Source organism: Parasteatoda tepidariorum, chromosome 4, assembly GCF_043381705.1.
Source record: "Parasteatoda tepidariorum isolate YZ-2023 chromosome 4, CAS_Ptep_4.0, whole genome shotgun sequence".
NCBI classification, from domain to species: Eukaryota; Metazoa; Arthropoda; class Arachnida; order Araneae; family Theridiidae; genus Parasteatoda; species Parasteatoda tepidariorum.
Genome location: NC_092207.1, coordinates 90,239,971 through 90,259,657, shown reverse-complemented (window position 1 = coordinate 90,259,657; position 19,687 = coordinate 90,239,971). Strand labels below are relative to the sequence as shown.

General features: G+C 27.5%; 2 protein-coding genes across 3 annotated transcripts in view; one reads left to right on the top strand and one right to left on the bottom strand.

Annotated features, from left to right (window-relative positions):
* LOC107442126 (dynein light chain roadblock) overlaps positions 1 to 19,687 on the bottom strand; it is a 601,383-nt gene that overhangs the window by 5,025 nt on the left and 576,671 nt on the right. Inside the window, exon 1 of one of the 2 annotated variants that reach the window (XM_016055598.4) lies at positions 3,131 to 3,267. The exons of the other annotated variant lie outside the window; for it this stretch is intronic. Coding sequence (XP_015911084.1) covers positions 3,131 to 3,136 — 6 coding nt within the window. The 5' untranslated portion in view covers positions 3,137 to 3,267. Of the gene's footprint in view, positions 1 to 3,130; positions 3,268 to 19,687 lie in introns of those variants that run through there. 2 annotated transcript variants of the gene reach the window in all.
* Positions 3,579 to 17,928, top strand: LOC107442129 (V-type proton ATPase subunit VhaAC39-1). Its single transcript, XM_043039746.2, has 8 exons — positions 3,579 to 3,833; positions 7,025 to 7,196; positions 8,794 to 8,972; positions 9,354 to 9,433; positions 10,993 to 11,070; positions 12,528 to 12,704; positions 13,455 to 13,532; positions 16,675 to 17,928. Exons 1-8 carry the CDS (start codon positions 3,713 to 3,715, stop codon positions 16,834 to 16,836), a joined length of 1,047 nt encoding a protein of 348 aa, XP_042895680.1. The 5' UTR covers positions 3,579 to 3,712; the 3' UTR covers positions 16,837 to 17,928.

Below are 19,687 nucleotides of genomic sequence, written 5' to 3'. Positions count from 1 at the left end.
GCAATTTCATGTTTTTCCTCCATGTTCTAGACACTGGAATAAAAACTGTCTGAATAAGAACTTCAGTAAATGAAAAATCTCAAATATGTGTGATAATGGCAAACAAAAATTCCTCACACTGAAAGATAAAACATAAGTTGTTGAGGATAGTAAAAAAAGGACTAAGTGCACACAAATTAATTTCACTGTATGGCTATTATAAAACACAAATCACTGACATCCTAAAGAAAGTGGTCAGTATAATGAATTATAACAATGTTAAAAAAAATATTCCTATAGCCTTGTTACACTTGCCTTAACAGTTTTGGTACTGGACATAAAATGTACATCATGATGATATCTTTAAAAAAAATTTTAAATGAGTAATGCTTGCACACTCTTGTGTAAAAGATGAAACGCTAAATAAGTTAACTATTCATTTGAGTAATCTTGTTTGTAATTATGCATTCTTTTTTTGTTATTTGATGTTGAATGTAATTTTTTCATTTTAGTTCATTTATTATTTTTTTTTAACCAGTTCGTTTATGAGTCTGAATAGCAGCCACCTTCTAACACAGGTCACATAAGCAAAGTCCCTCAAGAGACTGTTGTACAAAGGTTTTACTACATTAGTAAACCAGAATGAAAGATTTTAATCAAACATCAATTAACATTAACTTTACAATTAAGTTTTAAGTTCATTATCAGCTATAGCTTGTAAGCAAATATAAAATCACTACAAAAATAAGCATGGCTCTTTAAATTATGAATGTTATCAGTAAAAAGTTATAAGTGGTATAATTGTAGATGAAATAAATAAATCAAACGATAATTTCTGGCCTAAAGATTAGCATATGAAGTGTTCTTCTTAAGCGTTTTTAGAAGGACGGCTTGCCTTGCTTGTCCATAGTTTCCAATAAATGAGCCCTTTTTGTAAAAATAAGCCGCCATCCTTTAAAAATACGGCCTTTTTATTCATATCCCATTTTAAAAGAAAAAAAAATTTATTCACTGTTTAAATAATAATTACACCCAGATAAAATTATCTATGTTTATAGGTTTAATTCTGATTACAAATATTTACCTAGTTAGGGTTATTCTCAACAAGTTAAATGTTTTCAAGAATTTCTTTTCTCAGGAGAGGATATTAATAAATTTTTTATGTGATTTAAAATTTCAAAATTATTTTTTAAACAAATACTTTTTTTTTTCTTCTTTCAAAAATGCATCTTCAGATGCTCATTTTATCATAATTTTAAGTTTAAATTATAGAAAGCTTTCAAATTGTTCATCCATTAATCTTTTTCCTTTATTTTCTTTCTTTTTTTTTGTGAAAAAAAAAATATGCAGAGATTCTCTTTTAGCATGCCTTTAATTATTTTTATTAACTACAAATTATTTTCTTATTTTGAGAATGAATAAGAATTATAAATAAATAGACACATACAATAGTATAAGAGGGTAGTTAAAAAATTGTTCAGGATAAAATTCAGTAATTACATAATATTACAAGTTTTCATAAATTTTTTGTGTTATATGAGTGCCTTTTTCTGAGAAGAACCACCCTACCATTTTTAATTCCTCTTGCATACGCCAAAATAAAATGGATTTTTAGACAATAAAAATTAAGGCACAGGTATAACCAATTTATTAGGAGAAAGCTTATAACCAGACATGAATAGCACAAATACATAAATACTGCTCGTAGAAAAAAAATTAAATATTACTCATTCTAAATAAATATATATACACTTTAAATTATTTTTTACAATAATCATTTATAACTAATTTATGAAGAGAAAGCTTTTTACCAGACATAAATAATACATAGGTACAAATGCTCCTCATGGAAAAATTGTTTTTGTATTACCTACTCATTATGAAGAAAAAAAAATTGAGAAAAATTTTTCTGGTGTCATGTGGGAAGAATTTCTTTCACTGTTTTCATGAATCGTAAATTGAATGAGCAGCAGTTGGGTTTTTTTCCAGGTGGAGGTTATTGTTTTTTACTTCATTCAAATGCCAAACTAAACATTATGTACATAAATGGATTAAAGTGGCATTGCAAGACTTAAAGCATTTGCCTGTGTCTTGCTAAATTACAGTCTTCCAGCAAAAACATTTCATGGTTAAGCTTTTTTAAAAAACAATTATAATGAACAATCATCTCAGTTTAACATAGAAAGTGAAATGCTGTTTTGCCGCAAAGAAGTTTGCAAAAAAAATTATCAAACAGACCTACAGCAAAAACATCTGAATGAACATGCAACAAACAAAAGATCCACCAACCAAACATTGATTTGCTTTTAAATATAAAAATCAATTTAGAATTTTAAAAAAATTAAAACACTTTTCAAAAAATTAGTAATCTTCAAACAAATATTGTTAAAATTAGATGGCGATGAAAAGGCTAAAACTATTTGTAACAGTTATTAATTGCTTTCCGAAAGTTCAATTGAGATAGTGTGCTGGGAGAAAATTTTTCATTTTATCTAAATCTGCTTATTACTCCCTTTTCAAAATAATCATTAAAGCACTAGGCCACAACTCTAAGGACAAAGACAGCATTAGATAACTAAATTTCCTTAAGAAAGTAATTAACCTTTATTGTACTATTGGTCATGCACAAACACATACTGGACATTATTTGCAGGTTAGAAAATAGAGATTCAGAATAAGTCTCAATCACAAATATGCTTAAATGTGAAAAAAAGGTTAATGAAGTCAATTCAAAAAGTTAAAAGAAATTATAAAAGCATTATTATCATGCGAAATGTATACCTTCCTAACAATTATCACAATTATTTTAAAAGTGGAATTAAAACAATTTAGGAAGAATTAAGTGAAAAATAAGACAAACAAAAATAAGAAATTATGCTTCTTAAGTGATGATAAAATTTAAAAAAAATTTACATAAAGATTTAGTCTTGGAAGTTTAGAATTAGTGAAAAATATTTGAGAGATCCTAGGCTAGAGCTAAAACTAGCACACGTACAAGAAACAACCGATGCCTAAATACATTTCGTTAAGTACTTTTCCTAAAAATTTATGGTATCACTCCCTATTAACAATATTAAATTAATTAAAAGGTAAAATGATGTATTCACAGTCTATAATTAATTTCAAAAAAATTAATAGAAATATATCTTACAGCCATAATTTTTTCTTGAAATCAAATATCGGTAATATTTTTATATGTAATAAATAGTATTTTCTGTTTTAATAAAACACCATAGAAACGAAATTTTGTGATACAAAAACAAAAACAGAGAGCAAAACTACCAGCAGTTACAGTGAGTAAAGATAGTCAAGATTTCTAATTTAATTAAATTACAGTTCATGAAACTAAGTCAGGAGTAATTAATAATTATACATTTAAATTGAATGGTTTTCTGGTACTTATTTTAATTTCTTTTTTTCTATTTTATTATATTTCATTAAGGGCTCTACTCCTAACTTGATACAAGTTCTACAATACCAACTGAAAAATAAATTTACTCAGTTTTTGTTCAAAAATAATATAAATAGTGTGTCTTTTTCAAGTGATCACCTCCGAAAATAAAGTTTGCAAATGTTACGTGTGAAAAATTCAACACTAAAAATTTTATATGCTTGTCATATGATTGTACACCGTGAGCATGCGTAAAGTAAACAAAAAAATCTAAATATTTGGGAGAGTTCTTTAGGTCTTTTCAATACCTCTTTCTGAAATAAATCTTTAAACTTAGTAGATATGTTGGAAATACTTTTTAATATAGATAATGGTTATTTAGAAGGTTTAATTAGAGGTTTTAAATGTGGCATATTGAAAGTGGCTGATTACCACAATCTTGTACAATGTGAAACTTTAGAAGGTAATATGTTAAATGATTCTTAATATTTTTTCTTTTTCTAATTATGATCAATGCAATTTCAGATATCTTTAGGACGTATTTATTGAGCAGGTAATTTCTTAATGCTAAAAAAAATTAATCTTTTTTTTTTAAAGAAAAATCGAATAGTTATAATAGTCTCGGGTAAAGTAGTTACCTACTTAACATTTTAAAAATTATTTCGCAATGGATTAATTGATATATTTATAACAGGTTTTGCCTTTCTTACGAATTTACTTTTCAATAGCCTGATTGGGTTTGTGCTATTGCATTTTTTTTAATAAAAATTTTACTATTGAACTAAAAAGATTTTCTCCATATATTGAATTTCAAAACGTTTTGAATGGCTTATTACTTATCATCAATATGACTTGTAGGGGAGATTTCCGTGAGAAACCAAAAAAAAAACATCACAAAAAGGGACCAACTCGAAAGGTATAACTCGTAGCCACATGTTTTGCTTTTTCTTAATTTGCAAGTTTAAAATCTATTAGGCACTTTGGCTATTGTAGTTGGCGCGACTGATCACAATACGGAAATATCCCCGACTTCTACACCATGTGAATGCTAAAAATTGTTAGAGGCATATATTGTTAAAATTAGAAGGTATAATAAGAATGAGATTAAATGAAACATCTATTTTTATAAAGAACAATAAGGTTTTCAAGGTTGTTCCAGCATTAAAATTTCCATGTAATTTGTATTTAAAAAGTAGATTGTTCTAATTAACAAGCATTCTGAAAATTCAACTATAGTTTTGGAGAGAGGAAGATTTGGCCTTGGTTTGAAAATGGAGATATTTCCTTATTGTGATCTGTTGAGGTGACTACAATCGCCAAATAGATTTTAAACTTGCAATTTTTTTTAAAAAAGCATTTAGATATTTGCCAGGGGGTGGCTATGAATTATATTTTTGAGTTTATGCATTTTTGTGATGTTTTTTTTTTTTTAAGTTTCTCGCGGGCAAACAAATTTTATTTATACAATTTTGCTGAAACTCTGTAACTCATTACCGTTATATTCTTTGCTTTCATTAACATTACCCTCAGGATAAGGTTTGTTTATCGTTAAGCGATTGGTTCTTGGTTTATTATGGGATATATATTTTTTTTCTTTTCAAATTTCAACTGTTGCTATTATTTTACTATTGCCTACTGCATATTGCTATCTTTTNATTGCAGTTTTTATTAATAAAAATTTTACTATTGAACTAAAAAGATTTTCTCCATATATTGAATTTCAAAACGTTTTGAATGGCTTATTACTTATCATCAATATGACTTGTAGGGGAGATTTCTGTGGTAAAGTAAAAAGTCTTGGAATCTTCCGGAAAAGTGGGTTGGAAACTTCCGGGCCAAAAAAAAAACATCACAGAAAGGGACCAACTCGAAAGGTATATCTTGTAGCCACCCCAGGGCAAACATCTACGTGTTTTTGTTTAAAAAAAATTTTTAAGATTAAAATCTATTTGGCACCTTGGCGATTGTAGTTGGAGCGACAGATCACATTTCGGAAATATCTCCAACTTCTATATCATGTGAATAGACTTTTCAGTCTTAAAAGTCTCAAACTGGAAGACAACTGCCAGGCAGAGACAGGCCTGGAGGAAGTTGATTGAGAAGGCCAGGGCCCACCCGGGGCTGTCGTGCCATTGAGGAAGGAAGGAAGGAAGGATATCATGTGAATTCTAAAAATTGTTAGAGGCATATATTGTTAGAATTCGAAAGTATAATAAGAATGAGATTGAATGAAACATCTCTTTTTATAACAATAGGGTTTTCAAGGTTGTCCCAGCATTAAAATTTGCCTTTAATTTGTATTTAAAAAGTAGATTGTTCTAATTAACAAGCATTCTGAAAATTCTACTATAATTTTGAAGTTGTTGACCCTGGAGAGAGGAAGATTTGACCTTGGTTTGAAAACTGAGATATTTCCTTATTGTGATCTGTTGAGCTGACTACAATCGCCAAATAGATTTTAAACTTGCAAATTTTTTTAAAAAAAACATTTAGATATTTGTCAGGGGGTGGCTATGAGTTATATTTTCAAGTGGATGCATTTTTGAGATGTTTTTTTTTCTCTAGTTTCTCGTGAGCTGCAGCCTGGAAACTGCCAAGAATTAGTGATTATTCTGCCACAGATCATGATACAAAAATCTCCACTTAAAATCAAATTTCATTTGTACAATTTTGCTGAAACTCGTTACCGTTATATTCTTTGCTTTCATTAACATTGCCTTCAGGATGCTGTTTGTTTATCGTTAAGCGATTGGTTCTTGGCTTATTATCGGATATATGTCTTTTTTATTTTCATATTTCAACTGCTGCTATTATTTTACTACTGCATATTGCTATCTCTTTATTTTTGTATCCCTATCTTTATCTCATCTCTGCAAAGAAAAATATCAAGAGAAATCTTTTTTTTTTCTTTTTTAGTTGAAGGTTATGATATTTTATAACAAAATTACAGTTTTGTTAACTATTTAATATGCGTGTCTTTGGATATATGTTGATAAATTAACATCAATAGTAAAATAGCGTTTATGTTAATATTTCTGATTAATATTATTTATTTCTTGATTATAAATTATAAGTATTAAATAGTAAAACATTTAGATCAGTGATGCTTTAAAAATATTTGTGAAAAACATAACTTAAACATAATACTCTTTGGTACCTATCTTAGCATTAGAAAATCACCAAATATAAAAGGAATGCCCTATCATTAAATATAAACTATTTCTATAATTTTTTTCTTAAATTGGAATTAAACTCAGTATTTTGAAGATTGTGTAAAGCGTAAAAAATCATTTTCATGAAAAACAATCTAAAACATATATTAACAATAATTAGCTACTATAAATATATTTTTAAAATTAAAAGTTAAAATTGGAGTTTTTCGCTGAATAAGCTTTTTATTATTTTTAAAAAAAAGTTTCTGCCACCCTGGTTAATAGATAGTGAAAAAGTAAAAAACAACAATTAAAGTTAGCCTACCTTTTATTTTATCAAACTTAAACATTACATAATTAATTCTTAAATCTTATTTGAATTATTTATATGTTATAGTGACTATCTATCATTTGTGTTAGATTTTGATATTGACTGTTAAACAATCATATGATATAGTATTTCAATAATATTTCTTTTTCATTAATACTTTTATTATTTCAGATTTAAAAGTACATTTACAAAGTACTGACTATGGAAATTTCTTAGCCAATGAGCCCAGCCCGTTAACAGTCAGCATCATTGAAGACAAGTTGAGAGAAAAGTTGGTCATTGAATTTCTTCACATCAGGAATCAAGCAGTTGAACCTCTTTCAACATTTTTGGATTATATCACGTAATAATTGTTTCCCTACTACATAAGTGTTTCTAAATTTCTCTGCATGACTGTATTGTCCTTTTTAATTTACCATACGAATATTAGAAATTATTATAAAGATGACCAATTGTGAGGTTAAATGAATCAGAATAAATTTAATTTCTTTAAATCATAAAGCAATGTACAAGGCTTGTTTGAAAAGCAGGGTTAGCTGACTTAAGCCATGTTTTATACCAGAAAGTTTTTTTAAAAACCAGCTTGATTTTCTTAAAGAAAAAAGTATTTTAAAGTCAAATCAATGTCCCTAAAAATTATTGAAATAACACAGATCATCACCAACTATATTCTCAACATGTTCTGATAATTTTTTTTATAATTCTTTAAAAAATGTAATAATAAGACAAGATCAATTTTTTTGTTTTGTTTAATTCTTGTTGAACAGTGTCAGGGGTCTGTCTAGATACCTATTTTGTGAAAATTTAGACATTATATGGATTTATCGTTTCTTACGGAATACAAAAATAAAATTTTAATAAAAAGTATTTTGAAAAACTGCCGTTTTTTCTAAAGTTGAATTTGTGAAGGTACCGCCATACAGTAGTAAATTTGTGTTATGCTTATTATAATGAAAAGCATAAATTGAAATGAGATGCTTTTCTAAATTTTATTTGGCAGTTATTTATTTTTTTCTGGTAATTATTAATTTTCATATTATTTTTCTGGTAATTATTAATTTTAAGTCTTAAATTTTTAAAATAATTTAGTGAGCAGTGTATCTTAACTTAACCCCTTAACTGACGCGAGCGTATATATACGTCTCGGCCAGACGATGCGTTAACTGCCGCAGGCGTATATATACGCTTTCCCAAAGTACGGTGCTTTGCATTGCGTTGCTATAAATAGAACTACACCCCCTAGTTCAGAATTCAGTAAAATTGCCTTGAAAATGTTTGCTTTGCGAATGTATTACTAATTTCGGAGGTGGGGAATGGGAAAAGGATGTTATGAAAAAGTGATATCGTATTAATCGCTTGTGTGTATTTATTTGAATAAGGTCGGGTTTATTTTTTTTTTTCGCTTTTGTTTCCCGTATGTATTTGGTCCTTTCTATTCTTTCCATCAACGTCTTCAAAGAAAAATGCATCGCGAAAATGTGCTGTTTGTTCAAGAAAAAAATTCTTTGTGAATCCTGCTATCAGTGCGATGAATGTGACATTGGTTTATGTGTCCAACCATGTTTCAGGATTTATCATACAACAACTAAGTTTTAACATCTTTTATATTGTATTTTTATTATTTAATTTAAATTTTGTATTTTCTTTCTTTCCTTTTTCTTGTCCTGTAAAATTAAACTGTTTTTAAATTGCAAAGCGTGCATCATTTCCCCCACCAAAACACCGTGTAAGAAAGTGCACTTGAGCAAAAAACGATGGCACTGGGGAGTGAATCACGTTAATTTTACTTGGCAGTTAAGGGGTTAATATTAAGATATTGAATGTTCTAATTACAATGCTTACTTGTCATCTAATATCTGTTGATTGGGATTTTTTTCATCATATTTTACAGTACTTATATTTCTCCTTTAAAAAAAATTTTTGCATGTTATAAATTTTAGGTACAGCTATATGATTGACAATATAATTCTTCTCATTACCGGCACATTGCATCAACGGCCAATATCTGAATTGATTCCTAAATGTCATCCGTTGGGAAGTTTTGATCAGATGGAAGCTATCCATATTGCATCTACTCCTGCAGAACTATATAATGCTGTAATAGTTGACACACCATTAGGTAAACATATAATTAGAGCTTTTCTTTTTGTGTGTGTGTATATCATTTACTCTTTTTTTTTAAATGGGTATATTTATGAGTGATGCAACAGATAACTTGATATCCTGTTACATTAATCAGTTAATACTGTTTCTTTTTTTTTATATATAATTCGTCTGCTAACATTAGTTTGTCTTTACGAATTTGATTTTCAGTACTCAATATTTAAATTTGTTAACTAATTTTATCCATATTTAAATCATCAGTGCTTTTCTAAAATTTTAAGAAAAAATAACATTTTTCTATCACGTTCTTTACAAATCATGTGCATTCAATGTGGAATTGATGAATAAAAATAAGTTTTCAATTAATCTGTATAAAGATTCATTATTTCCTTTTCAGCTCCATTTTTTGTTGATTGTATCTCAGAGCAGGATCTTGATGAAATGAACATTGAAATCATCAGAAACACTTTATATAAGGTAGATATGTTTTCATTTTTAAATCAAGTAAATCAATTTCAGCCACTTTTATTACCATTTAATTTACATTTATTTGATTTACGAATAATAATGTCTCTTCATAGTAAATCTCTCTCTCTTTTTTTTAAAGTTTTTATATTCTGACTTCTCAGAGTTGAAGATTTCTTTAAATATTAAGAAGATTTAAAAAGTCAATTTGATTGTGTGTAGTATCAGCTCTTCTGTGCTAGTTGGTATAAATATGGGTGACAGTCGAGTTTTAAAAGGAGCAAAATACAAATAATGCTCTAAATTTTGCTTATTAAAAGGGTTGGGAAAGTGAATTGATTGGTGTTTAGTACCAACTCTTCAAATGCGTGAGTCGATATATATGTGGGTGCCTCCAAAGTCCTTTTTTTCTGTGGGGTAAAACAGAATTATTCTCTATAATTTTGACATTAAGGTTTTATTAGTGTCAAGTACCAACTCTCAAATGTGTTTGTTGATATAAGTATAAGAGCCTTAGGTGTATTGTTTTTGACAGGGAAAAAATTTTAATTACTCTCTATGTTTCACACATATAAAAAGGAAGAAAAAAACCCTCGAAAAAGGTGAGGATGAAATAAAAAATCTAAACGTGTTTAGGAATTTTCTTCTTAATCTCAAAATCTTTATTTTGTAGTGCATACACACTTTTATTAGAAAATATAAAAAAATAAAGGTTTGTATATTAAGGCACTACTATATTTTTTATGTGCCTTTACGATTCCTCTTTTAAACGTATTCAAATCCTAAACAACTTTATTAACGATTTTTTGAAGTGTGTATTTTTTAATGGGGGTTAGTATGATAAATGTATTTGAAGTTTATAAAATAGCAAACAAAGAAACCAATGCAAATAATTGTTTTCCCATTCCAAAATTAAATTTTCAGTTTTTGATGTCCTCTAGTTTTTCTTATACATATTGTGAATGACCCTTATGATAGTAAGTTATGTATAATTACAATTATTGAAGACAATTAATTATTTTTCATTTGAAATGTACGTCTTATTATTTTTATTACGTCTTATTATTAATTATTTTTCATTTAAGACGTCTTATTTTATTATTCGTAAGGATTCATGTGCATTTCTATTAAAATTATATTATTGTAGCTGTAGCAGCCTTTATATTGTAATCTCTTTTAGTCTTTTGAGAAAGTATTGTGAAATATAGTTTAATATTTCTTATCAGATATATATGCATCGAATAATTATCTCCATTATCATGGAAAAAATAGTTTTTCTTCTATACTGTTTGATTGCATATCTGATAAAAGAAAGACAAGATTAATTATAAAGAATGGTTCATAAGACCTTTAAATTGATAAAATTATTAAAACCAAATTTGAAAAATAAAATGTGTTAAAACTGAAAATATTTGATGTAGATGAGATTAATTGTTAATAATTACTCAGTAGGCATCTTTAAATTGCTAGTGTTATTTGTGAATTATCTTTTTATTAAAAAAAGCAGTGAGTTAAAATTAAATGAACACTTGATTGATGACTATCTTCCTAACATTTAACTTTTTTTTCAGGCTTATCTTGAAGCTTTCTACAATTTTTGCAAAGAACTGGGTGGAATCACTGCTGAAGTTATGTGTGAGATTTTGGCAGTAAGTTTTAAAATGAATATTTATTTTAAATATCCATTATAATTTAGGTGTCTCCTTATTATCTGATATGTTCTTAGTTTGACTCCAATAAAATGTTTGTGTAATTTTAGCATGTTTGTTATAGATTTTTATTCAATGCTTAAATCAAACTTTATGGAAAATATGCTTAACTGGACTTTATTTATTGTTGTAAGCAACACACTGGTAGTATGTTGACACGTACATGCACAACCTGCACAGAAATTCTCAATATTTTGCAGAAAATTTTAAAGCATAAAAAAAATCTAATTTTTTTTTAAGAAACCATCTAATTTTTCTTCAGCCTTTCATCCCTTCAGTGGGTCGATAAATGAGTACCAAGCATGCTTGGGAACTAAACACTGGGGGTTCCGCGTTCGGCTGACCACCTGACCGGAACATCTGTTTCTGCACCCTAGAGCCCAAGGTCAAGAAAACTGAGATGAGCACAGTAGGCCTTGGACCTCAAGGGCTGTCACGCCGCTGAGTTTAGTTTATCTAATTTTTCTACTTGGAAGGAATTAATGTGCTACAATCTCTTTCTCTCCCATTATCACGTAAGAAAATGTATAAAATTAGATAAGTTGTTGCATGACATACGTAAATGAATTATAGTTAAAAATGATTTGGTGGAGAACTGTAAATGATATTTGCCTTACCACATTTTTAATGTATTTTTATCATAGTCATGAACAATTAATGTTACTTAAAAGTAACATATAATAAGATTAGCTAACAACAAAACTATGTGTTGAACAAAAAATGGGTTATTGTTCTTAACTGGAAAAGGTAATTAAAAGACAGACAAAGATAATTTTTTTTTCTATAATATTTATTACCGTGTGCAAAGCATTTGCTTTTCCATTCTCATTGTTTATTTGCAATGAAACAGGCTCAGTCTGGAAACCTCGGCCCAACAAGGTCTGTAATTGAAAGAAGCTTTCCAGCCAGTTATTACATTTTAATACATGATTCAAACAAAACAGATACACAAAAATTATGTGGTTTAATTTTTAAGCATAAAATATTATTAAATGTCATCATATTGAAAGAGGGATCTCATATCCCTGTAAAAATTACCCTTTATCTAACATTCCAAACCTGAAGTTTAGGATGGGGAAAAAAATTATATAAATATCGTACTTGTGTTTTAAAAGTCTTTTGCTTTAGTTGGGCTCAGACATTTATAAATGAGCTTGAGCTCACATCTCGAGCTACAGATGATTGTAGTAACCTCCCTGTTTCAGCTCCACATTCCAAACAGTTAAATAGACTTTTCTGGCTCTATAAACTGCATTAAAGTAAATTCAAAATATCAAAAATATGATTAGATAAAATAGAATCCAATGAAACCTTCATAACAATTAATGAAAGGCTAATATGGTTTTCTTTTTCATTATTTTCAATATAGTTATTTTTAATGTGCAATTTTCTTTTAGTTTGAAGCTGACCGACGAGCTTTCATCATAACCATTAACTCGTTTGGAACTGAATTAACTAAAGAAGATAGAGCTAAACTCTATCCTCATTGTGGGAAGCTATATCCTGATGGTCTCCAAGCTTTGGCCAAGACTGATGAATATGAACATGTGAAAGCTGTTGCTGAATACTATGCTGTATGTTTGATTTCTTTCTTTTTTTTTTCTTCTTTCCATTTTACTAATAAACAGGCAAGATTGAAATATAATAAAAGAAATCTACCTTCAAATGCAAAAATGTGCTAGCTAAAATAGTGGATTAGCTACTAATACCGTCATCTATATACCATTATTACAATGTCTCCAAGTTCAGCTTTATATTTACAAAAAAATTATAATAATTATTAATTTATAAATTTTCCTTAGTAATTAATATTTTAGCATAGCTACAAAGTCTACCAGATTTTGATAGTTTCTCTTGTTCGGATTTTATGAAAAAAGTTACTTTTAAAATGGATTTTTATCTGAATTTATAATTTGTTTGATAATTTAAATAGGTAACACATAACTAAATGATTATAATAGAAGAGATTTTAAATATATCTAAATAAATAAAAATGTTATCTTCTTATGATAGTCAGCTAAATCTTATATATATTAACTAGATTGGCCTATATTAAATAGATTTCTTTCTGCATTTAAAAATTGTTCTAATTTGGTAAATTACATAATTATAAATTTATTAAATATAATAAATAAATAATAGTAAATTTTATTCAGCTAATCAAGAAATGTGAAACTTGTTTTTTAAATTTTTAGTCATTAGTGTAATGCTATTTTTAAGATTTTCTTTTCCTTTATAATTAGAAATTCTCAAAAGTTTTTTTGTTTATTGTTTTAAAGTTCATATAAATTTCTGTGAATTGATGCATAATTTTTCTTTGCTAGGAATACTCAATGCTTTTTGAAGGTGCTGGAACTAATCCTGGAGAAAAGACACTAGAGGACAAATTCTTTGAACATGAAGTAATTATTTTCTACACCTCTATCTTGATGAATTCTCTATTTTTCAGGTTTTAGTAATTAAAAAATAATAATCTCTGGCTGAATATAAATAAACATGTAAATTAAACATAGGAGGAGAGTAGCTATTATGAATTTTTATTGTGTGTTACAATTATTATGCAGATTGTATAATACTTAATTACTGGCTTTCTTGAAAGTATGTTATTATTCTACTAATAGAGTGAAAAGCTACCAGAATTTAATTTAAATTTTACGTCAGTTATGAATATTAATTCTAGATAACCTGGATTGTGTCCTGCCAATTATGTATAGTAATTTTATCTTGCACAAAGTGCTTTCTGTACTAAGATTTGAAAAGTCAAATGCTCATTTGTTTAAAATAAAATATATCCTGTTTTATTATTTTATATAATGTTCACTCTGCTCAGAAGTAATCTTTTTAACTATAATAACTACTTTTGTCTGTTGTTGAGAGTCGCACCCTTCACTTCTGCTCAAACCAATCAATTTAATGATACCCCTAAAGCAGTGTTTCCCAACGTGGGGCCCACGCCCCACGGGGGGGGCCATCTGAGGGTAAAGGGGGGCAATTCAAAAATGGACTCGACATGAGTTTAAACCTTTTGCTCTTGGCCATTTAAATGCAATGCAAGATTTCGGTGACAAAATCGAAAGAAAAAAGCAAATTCTTAAATAATTGCGGTCAATAAATATTATGTGACTTATGGATTTTTTAAGCGACAAATCTGAAATGAAGTATCTGTTTACAGTCGATGGTAAAGCATTTGTGAGTTGTTTAGCCAATATCTTTGAAAAACTGAATATATTAAATAAGAAACTTCAAGGAACAAATAAAACTCTTGTTGATGCAAAAGCGAAGATATTTGGCTTCATTACCCCTATTGAGTTATGTCAGAAATATATTAACAACAAAAACTTTGAACAGTTTCATTGGCTCCAAAAATGTGAAGTAAATGATACCGCTTTACTTGTTATTGTCTATCATCTGAAAATTCTATCGGCTGATTTAAAAGAAAGATATTCTGATTTAAGACAAATTTATTTTCCAACATGGATGTTGCAGTCCATGTTAGTGGATTTGTCTGACATATCAAATATCTCAAGAACTTGCAGTAATGCAAAATGATGAGTCAGTTAAAACTTTATTTAATATGAAAGGAGTGATGGCATGGCTTCGTGAGGAAACAGAAAACAAATACCCAAATTCAATCAAATGTGCAAGAAAACTATTGTTACCGATTCCATCTTCATATTTAGCTGAATGTGGATTTAGTGCTGTAAATAATTTTATTGGTAAAAAAAACAAATCGTTCTGGATATAACACAACGGGGAGTCTTGAGACTGAAGCTAACCAAATTGGAACCTAAGATAAAATCTATGTGCAGAAGGGCAAGATTCTCACTAAATTAAAATATTAAATTATCATAGAAAAATCTTTATTAAAATTATTTCGAATTTGAATTTGAATTTTTCATTATATGTTCTGAAAATTTAGTTACTGTGTTTCGCTAACAATNTGGTAAATTACATAATTATAAATTTATTAAATATAATAAATAAATAATAGTAAATTTTATTCAGCTAATCAAGAAATGTGAAACTTGTTTTTTAAATTTTTAGTCATTAGTGTAATGCTATTTTTAAGATTTTCTTTTCCTTTATAATTAGAAATTCTCAAAAGTTTTTTTGTTTATTGTTTTAAAGTTCATATAAATTTCTGTGAATTGATGCATAATTTTTCTTTGCTAGGAATACTCAATGCTTTTTGAAGGTGCTGGAACTAATCCTGGAGAAAAGACACTAGAGGACAAATTCTTTGAACATGAAGTAATTATTTTCTACACCTCTTGAAGAATTCTCTATTTTTCAGGTTTTAGTAGTTAAAAAAATAAATAATAATCTCTGGCTGAATATAAATAAACGTGTAAATGAAACATAGGAGAGTGGCTATTATGAATTTTTGTGAAGATTTTCTCCTGTTTACCTCAAAATAAAAAGAAATAATAAATTAAAATCGTTATTATGAAATGAATATAGCATTTATTTTTTAAAATATTTTGGAATAATCTAATTCCTCAAGTATAGTATTGAAAAACAGTTCTTATATACATAGTAGCTTTCATTAATGTTTTAAAATATCATAAATGTTTTAAAATTTTCAATTTGTAATTTTACTGAATGTATATTTCATGTTTACTATCACATTAAATTTTATCATAAATTTTCGTATAGTTATTGTGTGTTACAATTATTATGCAGATTATATAATACTTAATTACTCGCTTTCTTGAAAGTATGTTATTATTCTACTAATAGAGTGAAAAGCTACCAGAATTTAATTTAAATTTTATGTTAGTTATAAATATTAATTCTAGATAACTAAAACCTGGATTTTATCTTGTACAAAGTGCTTTCTGTACAAAAATTTGAAAAGTCAAATGTTCATTTGTTTAAAATAAAATATATCCTGTTTTATTATTTTATATAATGTCCACTCTGCCCAGAAATAATCTTTTTAACTATAATAACTACTTTTGTCTGTTGTTGAGAGTCGCACACTTCACTTCTGCTCAAACCAATCAATTTAATGATACCCTGGAGTATTTGTCAAGAAAAATAAATGTAAAATCACCTGGAAATGTAATTAGCTGATTAAAGCAAGTTCTTGAGAAATCTCACCAAAAAGGTCAAATAAAAAGATAAATTACTCCAACCAGGTTTGGAAAGAATGATGCTGTAAGAAGGGAACGCTTACAGAATACAGGAGTAAGCGGGAAAGTGATAGGTGGTGACATATTAATTCCCTCTCTAGAAGATAAATTTAAAACAAAAATAAAGTTTCCTATCAAACATCGAATCCAAATTGCATAAAAAGAAACATTTTGAATCCGTAAAACTGAAAATAAGTGAACTTAAATAAAATTTACCCATCAATTTAACAAAGTTCAATTAATTTAAATACCAAAAGGAATAAATAATGAATTAAATCGGGAGAAAAAAGTTGCGACAAACTTTTCATGTTTGAAATTACAGTATCAAAGAATTTAAACATGTTAGTAATTATGAATTGTTAACATATTGTTATGTTAGTATTTATATATATATTTTCTTTATTATCAGGTTCGTTTAAATAGCAGTGCATTCCTTCAACAATTCCACTATGGAGTATTTTATGCTTATGTTAAGCTGAAGGAACAGGAGTGCAGAAATATTGTTTGGATCTCAGAGTGTGTTGCACAGCGCCACCGAGCAAAAATTGATAATTACATCCCTGTCTTCTAAATTAATATCATTTTTTATATATTTTTTTTATCCTAGAAGAATGTTATTTGTACAACTACATTCCTAAATACAATTATTGACTTTAATATTTTGTTGCTTGATTCTTGTTTTGGTTGTACAAAATTATATTTATTTAATTAGAATATTTGAGAAATTCTATAATGTAAATATTTCAAAACTTGGTGTGTTTGGTGTAAACTCTGTAGATTTAGTCATAATATATACAAGAAATATTCTATTGAGTATATATATATAAATTGTTAATGTGTTATTAAATGTTGGAAAAAAATAGTAAATTGAATTATTATTCAGAGAATATGGCTAGTTTAAAATATAAGTGTCTTACTGAAAACAGCATAGAGTAATTATTAAAAAATATAATTATCATGTTTAATTTTTAAAATGATTCTTTTTAAATTCTTAATAACTGCCAACTAATGTCATTAATTTGTTATAATATCTGCTTGAGTGTGTTACTTAAAATTTAGAACTAATTGTGAATTTGATAATTTTATTTAACTATTTATTTTTCATGTTTACTTGTGTGTTAAATTCCATCTGAAATCAATTTACCTCAAAAAATTTTAGATATTTCTTAAAGGGCTCTTCTGTGTAGAATTAAAACATTGAAAGTCACTGTTCAACTTAAATTTTCAATAGAAGTTTTGATTTTAAATATACTTTTGTTTCAGATTCGATGTATTCCACTCAATTATTTATTCATTCAAGATTTTTTTTTAGCACTTTGTGTTTCCTAATCACTTTATTTCATGAATTGTTTTTTTCTCTTAAAAAAATAGGCACAAATCTTCAATTTTTCTATTTTTTACTTTCAGCTCTGAAGCTTTTATTGATTAAAAGCTTTAATATTCAATCAGTTCCTTTTTATGACTGAATAATTGATATAAGTGTTTCTTAGGTGTTTTTCTGTCTTAGAATTTGTTGACATCCAGTTATATTGTTTAAATATATGATTATAAAGTCATTATAATAAAGATGTAATTTATAGAAGCTATTATTTTTTATTGAAATATTTTAATTGTTTTTATGAGCATTCTTTGTTTAGTAATCAATAAAAGAGTTCATGCCAAATGCCAGCTTGTTTTTCTCTTTTTTAGGCATTCTTATTAATTACTTTATTTAAAAAAATAGACGAATTTATTAAAATTAGATTAGTGGTATAAACAATAAATAAAAGTTTGCAATCAAATATTAGCTGACAGGTTAGATACTTGTAAATCAATATTTACTTTTTGTAGTTTCATTTAAGTTCTAAAACTATACTTATATGTCAAATGGTCGAAATTGATCACAAGTATGGAAAAACTCTACTAATTCTGTGTTAAATTTCCAAGCCTATAATATATTTCTAACTTATACCCAAATTTTTCAATTATAAAATTAGTAAAACTATAGCCTCAATTATCCTTTAGAAATTTTGAATAAATGCTCAGTTGCAATTGTTACTCAAAATATGTCATTTATGTGACACAAAATATTTGTATGGACTTTATATATTCAGTTTAATACTTTTAGTAATTAAATTTTAACTTATTTGCAATAAAATGTATATATTTTATTTACTTAAACACACAAAGTATAAAAGTACAAGTGTAGCTGGCAGTGATGTTTCAAAACCTCACTTTTAATATGACATAATGGGTTGCTAACTGATTTGGTTATATATGTATGCTGCAAACTTGACAGAGAATCAAATGTTATAACTGTTTGTTTGTTTTTTGTTAGTATACATGAAATTATTTTTGTTTTCATATTTGGGGCTAAAATATTTTAGAGATATAAAGGCATAGTTAAAAAAATTTTTTTAATTTCTAGCAGAACAAATTATGAAATTAGTGTTGCAAATGGTTTCTCCATTGCAAAAAGCTGATCAAGTTAACCTAAGTAAGACTTAAATAGTGCAGGTTCAAATTTGCAGCCAAAATAATAATAATTACTATTTCTATAGGCGTCACACTATATCCCCGTTGGTCCCCTGATGAGAACGCTAAGATGCATCAAAGGTTGTGCAAAAATAAGGCATGCCACATTTACAAATGCAAATTTTTTTTAAAAATAATTCCTTAAAATTAACTTTGCTTGCACTCAATCTTGTGTGGGCATAATATGTATGCTGATTGATATGAAGTAGTAATTGGGAATCTGTCCCTTCCCCTACATTGATAAGCTTTTTTGGTGGAAAGTACAAGTACCATTGCTCTGGTATACAGAAGTTAGTTTTACTCTCAGATCTTATGCTGTGTATGAAAGAAGTCACCTGGAAATCAAAGGATGAATAAAATGTGTTAATTTTATCAGATAGACATCTTCTACTATCTCAGCAATAAAAGAGGTTGGTTTGTTTGAAAATTAAATCGGCTTCTGAAACTCCTCCCTTTGGTCCCCTGGAGCAGCACTCAAGTGGCAGTTCACTGCAAATCCACCTTTCGAATTATTCCGCGAAAATGAATTTAAGGAGCTTTATACTTTTTAGTGTGTTTTTCTATATATTTTGACAAGTTTTTTTTAAGAAAAATTTTGTTACAAAAAGTTAAATCACACAAAATGCTGTTATTTAGAAAACTAAGTTCGTACGGTAAATTATTTCATGTACCATATATCTTGGTGTACAAGTTGATCGCTTATCTTTTTTTAATATTATATTATAGAAAATAAATGGTATGTTGGGTGCATAAATTGACGTCAGAAAAAATAAAATTTCTAGGACTAAAAATATATATTCATGTGTTATATTTCTTGAATAAATCATCTTAACTTTTTCTGAACATTAATTATTGTTTCTAAAAAACTTTTATATCCAAAGAAAGAATGTGAGAAAATTAACTGTATA

Coding starts and splice junctions, on each gene's coding strand:
- LOC107442129 (XM_043039746.2), top strand. CDS start 3,713: ATGTTGGAAATACTTTTTAATATAGATAATGGTTATTTAGAAGGTTTA. Junction 11,071..12,527: donor TTATGTGTGAGATTTTGGCA/GTAAGTTTTAAA, acceptor ATTTTCTTTTAG/TTTGAAGCTGACCGACGAGC. Junction 13,533..16,674: donor ACAAATTCTTTGAACATGAA/GTAATTATTTTC, acceptor CTTTATTATCAG/GTTCGTTTAAATAGCAGTGC.